This window comes from Littorina saxatilis, linkage group LG9 (genome assembly GCF_037325665.1).
Source record: "Littorina saxatilis isolate snail1 linkage group LG9, US_GU_Lsax_2.0, whole genome shotgun sequence".
NCBI classification, from domain to species: domain Eukaryota; kingdom Metazoa; phylum Mollusca; class Gastropoda; order Littorinimorpha; family Littorinidae; genus Littorina; species Littorina saxatilis.
Genome location: NC_090253.1, coordinates 4,276,209 through 4,287,937, shown reverse-complemented (window position 1 = coordinate 4,287,937; position 11,729 = coordinate 4,276,209). Strand labels below are relative to the sequence as shown.

General features: G+C 42.3%; 1 protein-coding gene across 1 annotated transcript; it reads right to left on the bottom strand.

Moving 5' to 3' along the window:
• Positions 1–5,964: 5,964 nt before the first annotated feature.
• Positions 5,965–10,919, bottom strand: LOC138977342 (uncharacterized). The gene has a single exon (XM_070350245.1). It carries the CDS (start codon positions 10,857–10,859, stop codon positions 6,759–6,761), a length of 4,101 nt encoding a protein of 1,366 aa, XP_070206346.1. The 5' UTR covers positions 10,860–10,919; the 3' UTR covers positions 5,965–6,758.
• Between the last annotated feature and the right edge of the window lie 810 nt (positions 10,920–11,729).

The window sequence follows — 11,729 nt, the reverse complement described above, 5'->3', positions numbered from 1 at the left end:
TCAATAGATCCTTGAGGTGGACAGAGGCTTCTTAATGCCCCTATTTTTTATATTTAGTCAAGTTTTGACTAAATATTTTAACATCGAGGGGGAATCGAAACGAGGGTCGTGGTGTATGTGCGTGTGTCTGTCTGTCTGTCTGTCTGTCTGTCTGTCTGTGTGTGTGTGTAGAGCGATTCAGACTAAACTACTGGACCGATCTTTATGAAATTTGACATGAGAGTTCCTGGGTATGAAATCCCCGAACGTTTTTTTCATTTTTTTGATAAATGTCTTTGATGACGTCATATCCGGCTTTTCGTGAAAGTTGAGGCGGCACTGTCACGCCCTCATTTTTCAACCAAATTGGTTGAAATTTTGGTCAAGTAATCTTCGACGAAGCCCGGACTTCGGTATTGCATTTCAGCTTGGTGGCTTAAAAATTAATTAATGACTTTGGTCATTAAAAATCTGAAAATTGTAAAAAAAAAAAAAAAATTTATAAAACGATCCAAATTTACGTTTATCTTATTTTCCATCTTTTGCTGATTCCAAAAACATATAAATATTTTATATTCGGATTACAAACAAGCTCTGAAAATTAAATATATAAAAATTATTATCAAAATTTTGTTTTCGAAATCAATTTAAAAACACTTTCATCTTATTCCTTGTCGGTTCCTGATTCCAAAAATATATAGATATGATATGTTTGGAGTAAAAACACGCTCAGAAAGTTAAAACGAAGAGAGGTACAGAAAAGCGTGATATCCTTCTCAGCGCAACGAATACCCCGCTCTTCTTGTCAATTCCACGGACACTGCCTTTGCCACGGGCGGTGGAGTGACGATGCTACGAGTATACGGTCTTGCTGCGTTGCGTTGCGTTCAGTTTCATTCTGTGAGTTCGACAGCTACTTGACTAAATATTGTATTTTCGCCTTACGCGACTTGTTTTTTTTAATAAGCTTAGCTGTGTTGCCAAGCTGCCTGATGTATATTGGTTGAATACAGAGAGAGCGACACGGAGGAAGACGAACATGACGAACATGCACTCAGGGACACGAGACACACACACACACACACACACTCACACACACTCTGTCTCTCTGTCTCTCTCTCTCTCTCACACACACATACATACACACACACTCTCTCTCTCTCACACACACACACAAACTCACACACAAACTCACACACACACACACACACACACACACACACACACACACACACACACACACACACACACACACACACAAATAAAGAAGCAAATGCAGTGTATTGAAAACTGCATGGAGCATGTTGTCGTACACACCGCGTCTCAGGACCAATTCTACAAGGACTGTGTCCGGTGAGCGCGACAGGCCTGTTGTTCATGTGACGAAGTGCCTATTACTTATCTGCTTGAAAGTACCAGCCCCTTAAACTCTCCGAACTTAGAACATTCTCACGGAGAAACGTGCAATGTCCATGTTGCACGGAAAACGGCTGCTTACCCACCCTCTCAAAGGTGATGGCAGCTATATAAATGAGGAAATTGAGAAACACCCGGCTAACCAAAAAACTAACCATAAAAAAAGCAAAACAAGTCGCGTAAGGCGAAAATACAATATTTAGTCAAGTAGCTGCCATTTTTCAGCAAGACCGTATACTCGTAGCATCGTCAGTCCACCGCTCATGGCAAAGGCAGTGAAATTGACAAGAAGAGCGGGGTAGTAGTTGCGCTAAGAAGGATAGCACGCTTTTCTGTGCCTCTCTTTGTTTTAACTTTCTGAGCGTGTTTTTAATCCAAACATATCATATCTATATGTTTTTGGAATCAGGAACCGACAAGGAATAAGATGAAAGTGTTTTTAAATTGATTTGGACAATTTAATTTTGATAATAATTTTTATATATTTAATTTTCAGAGCTTGTTTTTAATCCGAATATAACATATTTATATGTTTTTGGAATCAGCAAATGGTGGAGAATAAGATAAACGTAAATTTGGATCGTTTTATAAATTTTTATTTTTTTTTACAATTTTCAGATTTTTAATGACCAAAGTCATTAATTAATTTTTAAGCCACCAAGCTGAAATGCAATACCGAAGTCCGGGCTTCGTCGAAGATTACTTGACCAAAATTTCAACCAATTTGGTTGAAAAATGAGGGCGTGACAGTGCCGCCTCAACTTTCACGAAAAGCCGGATATGACGTCATCAAAGACATTTATTAAAAAAATGAAAAAAACGTTCGGGGATTTCATACCCAGGAACTCTCATGTCAAATTTCATAAAGATCGGTCCAGTAGTTTAGTCTGAATCGCTCTACACACACACACGCACACACACACACACGCACACACGCACGCACACACGCACATACACCACGACCCTCGTTTCGATTCCCCCTCGATGTTAAAATATTTAGTCAAAACTTGACTAAATATAAAAAGAAGAAAAATAAAGTACAGCTTAAAATCTAAACGAATCAAAATGTCAAATCAAAATCACAATCAGATGCTTGGTCTGAGCGAAATTAGCTTACACCCTGACCATACCTTTTATTATGCATTTCGGCTTGGTTTGACTGCTTGCCGTGAAGGAGTGGCCATTTTGTAAAAGCCAGGAGGGATTTGTTTCACACTGCTTTGCAAAATGGCCAGTGCGGGCACTGATTAAGTTTGCAAAAGGCTAAATGCGAACACAGAATCTCTTTGTACTCGTTTTTAGAATGGCTGGTGCTATAACTGATTAGCTTTGTACTTGTTTGCAAAGTGGCTAATGCTATCAATGATTAGCTTTGTACTTGTTTGCAAAGTGGCTAATGCTATAACTGATTAGCTTTGTACTTGTTTGCAAAGTGGCTAATGCTATCAATGATTAGCTTTGTACTTGTTTGCAAAGTGGTTAATGCTATCAATGATTAGCTTTGTACTTGTTTGCAAAGTGGCTAATGCTATCAATGATTAGCTTTGTACCGGGCTGCAAAGTGGCAAATGCGAACACAGAATCTCTTTGTACTCGTTTGTAGAATGGCTGGTGCCAACACTTGATAGCGTTGTACAATGTTGCAAAGTAGCCAATGCTATCACTGATTAGGCCTAAAAAAAATAGGTGTGGTTACGGTAACCCGACCTACCCGATTTTTAGGGGCCGACCCTATAACTTTTTATTACATTTGTCAAAACAAAACAAACAAGTCGCGTAAGGCGAAAATACAATATTTAGTCAAGTAGCTGTCGAACTCACAGAATGAAACTAAACGCAATGCCATTTTTCAGCAAGACCGTATACTCGTAGCATCGTCAGTCCACCGCTCATGGCAAAGGCAGTGAAAATGACAAGAAGAGCGGGGTAGTAGTTGCGCTAAGAAGGATAGCACGCGTTTCTCTACCTCTCTTTGTTTTAACTTTCTGAGCGTGTTTTTAATCCAAACATATCATATCTATATGTTTTTGGAATCAGGAACCGACAAGGAATAAGATGAAAGTGTTTTTAAATTGATTTCGACAATTTAATTTTGATAATAATTTTTATATATTTAATTTTCAGAGCTTGTTTTTAATCCGAATATAACATATTTATATTGGAATCAGCAAATGATGGAGAATAAGATAAACGTAAATTTGGATCGTTTTATAAATTTTTATTTTTTTTTACAATTTTCAGATTTTTAATGACCAAAGTCATTAATTAATTTTTAAGCCACCAAGCTGAAATGCAATACCGAAGTCCGGGCTTCGTCGAAGATTACTTGACCAAAATTTCAACCAATTTGGTTGAAAAATGAGGGCGTGACAGTGCCGCCTCAACTTTCACGAAAAGCCGGATATGACGTCATCAAAGACATTTATCAAAAAAATGAAAAAAAAGTTCGGGGATTTCATACCCAGGAACTCTCATGTCAAATTTCATAAAGATCGGTCCAGTAGTTTAGTCTGAATCGCTCTACACACACACACACACACACACACGCACAGACACACATACACCACGACCCTCGTTTCGATTCCCCCTCGATGTTAAAATATTTAGTCAAAACTTGACTAAATATAAAAACGAGTGCAGAAAACGCAATGAAAGCGAAAGCGCTCGAGTCGCACACTTATTTCCCTGTCAAGTAGGTTTAATTTGTACGCATTAAAAAAAAGTTTAAAAAAAAGTGATTGCCAACCTCCCTACCCTATTTTTTTGGGCTATGTTACCTGAACCACACCTATTTTTTTGTGGCCTTAGCTATGTATTGGTTTGCAAGGTGGATAATGCTATCACTGATTAGCTTTGTACTGGTTTGCAAAATTCCGGAGTGGGACTCTCTTGTGATGAAAAATACAATACAATACAATACAATACAATAACTTTATTAATCTCTAAAAGAGAAATTACATTGCTGAGCGTTTGTGTCCGTAATAATAACATACAGAGGAAATCCCTTTTTTTTTTAGGGGGGTTCGGGGACATGCTCCCCCGAATTTGTTTTAAATGGTACATTAAAATCTGTGCAATCTGGTGCATTCTGAGACTAAAATTCAACTCGTTTGGATCAGGTAAAAAAGACATTCTCCTCACTCCCCCCCCAAAAAAAACCAAACAAACCCATCAACCAAACAAAATACACACTTTCACACAACAATGGTAACATTGTAATGGTGCATACTTACGTAATGAACCATGTATCCATAATCCAATACTGGCAATAGTATCTTTCTTTCTTTATTTGGTGTTTAACGTCGTTTTCAACCATTCAAGGTTATATCGCGACGGTGGCAATAGTATGATTCAATGCATTGAAGCTCAAAATTACTATTAGTTATCAGGAGTTTTAAGTCAGCACAATTTAACTCTCAAGCCTCCAGTGCTCTAAACCATCTTCACTTCTCTCCATATTATTCAGTCAACAAGTTATATATACTGTGATGAAATGGGACGCGGAAAAATAGATAACTCCAGCGGAATTCTTAAGTTGTGTCCGCGGAAATGAAAATTGCAAATGCGAACTCTGATTACCTTTTTACTGGTTTGCAAAATGACTGGTGCGACCACACGAGTTAACTTCTTGTACCGCTTTGCAAAATAGCTAGGGCCGACCTTGATTCACTTTGTACTGGTTTGCAAAATAGCTAGGGCCGACCTTGATTCACTTTGTACTGGTTTGCAAAATGGCTAGGGCCGACACTTGTTAGATTGTTGTACTGATTTGCAAAATGGCTAGTGCCGACACTAGGGAGATTTAAAAAACGAAACGTCGGGACGTTTCGTTTTGAAGTTGTGGTAAACGTCATCATTTCGGGGGTCTCTCGCTGGAAAGGTGAAGGTCAACTGAAACGGAACGTGGAACGTCAAAACGCAGTCACGTTTTCCACCCCCAAAAAACGAACAATATTTCGTCAACTTTTGTGAGTATTTTTGCACACTAACAGTTTTATTTGTTGGCCATTTTATGCATTGCTAGATTCGTCAACCCTTTCACAGTCTTTCAGCGCTGAGAATGTGTTCATTGGAGGTAGACAACTGTTGTGAACTGAAATATTTTGAAGGGTGCTGATCCTGGTACATTTATCCAACTTCATGGTGAGAAAGCAAATGGCGAAGCAGAAGTAGGTCATCGCATCGAATTTTTATTCTGGCTTCGTATGTGATTTTGTATAAACAAAGTCTGTGTGATTTATTTGGACTGAAAATAATCAAAGTATGCCCGATTCTGGACCACCTCCTAGGGTTTTTTTTCCCATTCTGATCGAGGACAGACGTGATAATTTCACTTGAAGATTTATCGCCCTTCCTTCATTCCGAAACGAAACGTGAATACATCTAAATCTTGTCTGCGGCCTATGCCGTCTCGTTTCACGTTCCGTTTCGCGGGGTGACTCATTCACCAAACGAAACGAGCTGCAAAACGAAACGTGCTGTCTTTTAAATCTCCCTACTGATTAGCTTTGGACTGGTTTGCGAAATGGACAGTGCAAGCACTGAATAGCTTTTTGTGCTCGTTTGTTTTTGTTGGCTAAGATGTTGGTACTTGTGTGCAAAATAGCTCGGGCCGACTCTAATTAGATTTTTGTAGTGGTTTGCAAAATGGCTAGTGGCGACACTGACTAGATTTGCACCTGTTTGCAAAATGGCTAGTGTGAGCACTCAATAGCTTGTTGTACTCGTTTTCACAATAACTAGTACAAACAATGATTAGCTTTGACTTGGTGACACTGGGGAAGCGTCGATTCATTCTCGATCTCGACCCCAAAATATCATGGTTTCTGACATTACACATAAAGCCACTCACAAAGAATGTGTACTAAAAACCTATTCCGTACTTGGTCAAGATTGCTGTGAATGTCGTTTCTGCACCATTCATTCGATCAGTGCATGGTAGAAAAACCAGAAGGGCTGACATTAGAGGCAGCATGGGGTCGAAATGGTTATTTTTTTGCTGACGATGGGACAAAATTACAGCTTCCTAACTTTCGATTACGGACTAAATCTGGGGAGTCTACGTATATGCCATCTTCTGGTCGCATAAACTGCGCCATAGTTCCTCACGATAGTTTTCCGTTGCCTGTTTTGCTGAGACAGTTCACAGCCTTAATCACTCATTGCTTTTTAATTTATGTTTTATTTGTAAGATTTGACTCCTAAATAATGCCTTTCTGGTTGCTTGCTTGGTTCAACTCGAAGAATTCGAAGAACACGAAGGAATATTTTGTTGGCTCGTCTAAGGCACTGGTGTTTTTATTTCATCTTTTGTCTCAGGTACTGGTGTGTTTAACTTATCTTTTATTCTTAAGATGTTAACCCTAAATAATGCCTTCCTTGGATCGACTCGAGGAATCATTTGGTTGGCTCGTTTCAGGTACTGGTGTTTTTAATTTATCTTTTATTCTTAAGATTTCACGCCGAAATAATGCCCTCCTGCTTGCTTTCTTGGTTTCACTCGAGGAATCATTTGGTTGGCTCGTTTCAGGTACTGGTGTTTTTAATTTATCTTTTATTCTTAAGATTTCACGCCGAAATATTGCCCTCCTGCTTGCTTTCTTGGTTTCACTCGAGGGATCATTTGGTTGGCTCGTCTCAGGTGCTTGTGTTCTTAATGTATCTGTTGTCTGAGGTTCTGGTGTTCTTAATGTATCTGTTATCTGAGGTTCTGATGTTCTTAATGTATCTGTTATCTGAGGTTCTGGTGTTCTTAACGTATCTGTTGTTTCAGGTACTGGTTTTGTTAATGTATCTGTTGTCTCAGGTACAGGTGTTCTGAATGTATCTGTTGTCTCAGGTACAGGTGTTATTACTGTATCTGTTGTCTCAGGTACAGGTGTCAATATGTCGCTTGCCAATGGCGTTGGGACCTTTGGCTCTGTAGGCTGCTTGAACTCTTTGGACGTCGCATGTGAGGGAGGATACTGTGATTCACTCAGGACCGTCGAACCCCACTTATTATCAAAGTACAACCCAAACAGACCCTTGAAAACATCGGTTGAGCTTTTGGAACTTTCCGGCAATCTGTCAGAACTTAAACTGACTGTAGGGATTGCAGTGTCAGAGTCACAGTGTGGGAATAATGTACGCTCCACCATCATCTTGTCATCATTCTTTTGCAGTTTGTCTTTCTTCTTGAGTGTGAGTGCTTTGACGCGCTGCATGAAATTACCGCGAACTCCTGACTTCTTGGCATCATCTTCTTCGGTGTCAGTGTCACTCGAGTTTTCTTGCTTCTGACTCGTAGCTGACCCGCTTTCCCTCAATTGTGTTGTGACCACAGAGCAACCTGTGTCAGGACTGGGGCTGCCGTTTTTCCCAGCAACACCAGTGTCTGCACCGTACTTTGACATTCGTATTTCGTCCTCATCAGCTGTAAGTTGCTCTGTGTTTTCATGTAAAAGCTCCTCGTGGTTCTCACAGTATGCGTCTACTTTAAGTTCGGTTGAGCGCTTTTTTTGCACGTCTTTCCCTTGCTCTTTAGCGCCGATTTGACCTGTTTCGGATCCTTTCTCGCCTTGGTCGGGGGCGACGTTTTCCATGTCAAAAGCATGTTCTGAGTCTGGACTTTTGTCCTGGAAAGTAACCCCGTCCGTGTTGGCATGGCAACTACCAGTCTGTGGAGTCGCACCTTCCGCTTTCGTGTTTTCAGCATTTTGTTTTCTATTCATCATCTTCTTCTTCCTGGCTAAGTATTTTCTCATTGGAGCGTCCCTTTGCGCTGTCTCTTCGACGCTTGCTTTACCCGAAGCTGAACAGTGAATGCAGGCCCAACACCTCCGCATGCTTACCCCTGCTTCTTTTGAAACATCGTTAATGTTTGACGTAAAGCTCCTGCTGTATTGACCTAATCTATGTTTTGAAGTTCCCGACATACTCATTGCCTCTGCCTCTGTCTCAGGGGGTGGAAGGGCCCATAGGTCTTCTGGGCAGAGTTCCATAATGTCCTCTTCGTCCTGCTCATCTGTCGTGCATTCTGGGGAGTCCAAGAAAGCAGATTGTAGGAACGAACCGCCGTAAAAATCGCTTGAATGTGTTCCATCGTCGATCATTTCTGCTACTGAGCGTTCGTCCCCAAGATCCGCCTGCGAAACATTAAACACTCCCATCACGCCTGTAGTAACAGAGAAAAACATCCACCCAAAGAAACTTCTCTTCCTCTTATTTCTTCTCTCTTTTAGGCTGAACAATTCTTCCCCACCTTGTCTTACTGACGTGTTGGAATTGCCTTCATTTCCCAATGGTGAGTGCTCGCCTCCTTGCCCAGCAAAGTCCCAGCCAGCAAGAAGTCCTGACAGGGCGTCAGCAGAGCTAGAGGAATGTTCCTTTACAACTGCTCTGTTAGTAATAGTGGATCTGCGATCTTTTTCTTTCAAGGCCATACCGAAGGGTATCTCGCAGGGTAACCAATTTGTAAATGCAATGAGGTAAGGATCAAAGACCCTGGTATACTCTGCCGTGACTTTCCTGTTCAAGAGGCAAAGACAAATGAACACAAGAATGCCCTGACTGGCGTTTAGCAGGATGAAGATGTAGGAGAAAAAGGCTAAGTTACTTTCCAGATGGAGAATTCCAAATATATAGGGGACTCCCATCATAACGAGCAGCATAACTGTGCCGCGTACCCATATTTTCAGCTTACGCGCGAGGCTGCGTTTCATCATAGCTTGGGACGTTCGGGAGTGCTTGCACATAACGTACATAGCTAAAGCCAGCACGAGCGAGTTGATGAAGATGATGAAAAGTACGGGCCCAACAAAACTCCACTGCAAACCGTGCTCGCTGCTGAGCCAGCAGTACAGCTCTGTACCGTAGTCGTCGAAGCGTGATACCAGCGAGATGATGACGATGAGAAGCGGGATACCGTAGGCAAAGGCACTGAGAAGGAACAACTGCTTTTCGGGGAGGCTGAACTTCCCGGCCCCTCGCGTGGGCTGCAACAGCATGAGGTAGATACTGAAACCTTCCAGAAGCATCCAGGAGAAACTGCAGAGGAAGGAGTAGTGCATTAGCACGGCCACTGTCTGGCAGAGTACGTCCATCTCGGTGACGCCGGCCGCCAGCAAGAAGAGGCATTGGCTGACCAGCAGGCAGGACAGCGTGTGTACGTGGATAGTGTTGTGGTCAGTGTGCAGATTGCGGAAGGACAGGAAGGTGGCGATGGACAGGGCGTGGCCAATGATGGACAGGGGGAGAAGGACGAGGGTCAGCACCTTCTGGGGATAGCTCCCCGCGTTTTCCTCCGCGTATGCCACGTTCATGATGATGGCGAAACTGGACAGGTGGTCACACTGGCACACGGTGTGGGTGGCGTTGGACTGGACCTTGCGACAGCCTTGCCCTGACCACCGGTCAACGTGGGTATCCCAGAAGACGCACTCGACGCTGTCCTTCCGCGGTTGTGACATTTTGTGACGCAGAACAAGTGTGACGGGGTCCGTGAGATGTGCGTGGTGAGTGCTGGACACAGTCACGACCATTATGTCTGAAACTAGAAGAGAACAGACACCTGACCCTGAAGAGGAAACGCTACGCCTCGTGAAAATGTCAGCCATCGACGACGGTGTTCTTGTATGCAGTACACTACCAGAAACTGACGACACATTATTTTGATGTAAACAGATACCAGACCCAGAAGAGGACAGCTCAAGAAATGGATGCACGTTAAATGTGTACACAGATAATTTGGCAACTGAAGTCACAGCAGCATTTATGCTGAATATGTCTTCGTTTTCGGACGCGGGGGTTCTGTGGCCTTCTTGAACATTCTGTGCGCCTGCACGGGAATTTATCAACGACAGAAACGCTATGGGAAGACTGTTCAGTCCTTCTTTTCTCGCAATTTCTTCTACGCTCCGATGAGACAGAAACACCTGGTTAACTGACCCAGGGTTATCAAAGAGGTGCAGAAACTGACTATCGTTCTTTGGAGCAGCTTCAACATGTGCGAGTTTGAGTACAAAGTGTTTCGAATGGCTTATAACTGTAGCTGAGGATCCAGCTTTCAATTTGCTGGCTAATCTTCGTCCGCAAGCTTCAAGATGATCAAGAAAAACGCTCATTCCCCTTCCTGTTCTGGGTGCGTGCTGCATTTCAGTGGCCATTTCATCACGAAGTACATGCCTACGGGGTGTAAAAGCTTTGTCTAAATCTGACAATATTCTTGGTGTCAAGTTTACACCGCTGGGCAGCTCTGAAGGCGAAACAACGCTGGGCGTGTTTGTCTGCAGCATTACCCATCTGTCAACGTAAGCCGTGTTCTTCATCTCCATCCGGTTGTGTGTGTTGATGGTATCATTCACAATCACTTGTATCTTGTCTGAGACGAAGAAAAACGTATAGAGCGCGAACTGTATAAGGTAGAGCTTTCTCAGTCTTCGAAATGATATCCCACAGCAAAGTTGCTTGTAGAGAGAGAACATTATGTAGAAGATTTGTGTCGCTTGATAGTATGTTGCAGGTCTTCAGATGGACGATTGTCAACTCACCACAGTCAAGCTCTTGAACAGCTGCACAAAATAAAATCAGAATAGTGGAGACTCTTCGTCCTCTGTCGCAAGAAACCCCCTGAATGGACCTATGCGTCATGACTGAAGAAGTGACGATATTTTCATGTCGTCATAAATAAGAAAGGCAAGCATCATTATGCGTCTCGGCTAACTTGACTTCGAGGTGGCGAGGGTTTGCGCCTCAGGCACTCGTCACGAGGTGGGCGGGGCCCATGTCTTGAATGTCACTTGTGATGGACGGTCGTCTTTTCTTATGGTTTATACAAGGTGGAGGGTACAGGCCCCGCCCACTTTGATCCCGACCCGCTCGTGACGAGTGCCTGTGGTTTGCGCGAAAGTGAACTAAAAGCCCGAGAGGTTTCAAAGCCAAATAATACTAATAACGTCAGCTTTGTCTTTGAACCACAGCAGCTGAACTTTGAAGATGAAGTGTCACTCACTGAAAAAAAAGAGAACAAGAAGAGCAAACGCTCGATCGAGTCACTTTCGCAGTTCTGAATATTATATGAGGCATCAGATGGACAGGAAGAAATTGCTATTCACAACACAATGAGTCACGTTCACATAAAATTTGAGCCCGGTCACTTTTATAGTTTCCGAGAAAAGCCCAACGTTAAGTTGTGTGTTGCCGAACAGAAAAGGCTAGTTATCTCCCTTGTTTTTCTGATAACGTTCGTAAAAGGCTACAGATGTAAATACTTTGATGTAAAGAATAATCCTACAAAGTTTCAATCACATCCGATGAACTTTGTCAAAGATATAAAATGTCTAATTTTTCCTTTG

What these genes read in the sequence shown, in the direction of transcription:
- LOC138977342 (XM_070350245.1), bottom strand. Translation starts at nt 10,859, where the DNA reads ATGTTCTCTCTCTACAAGCAACTTTGCTGTGGGATATCATTTCGAAGA.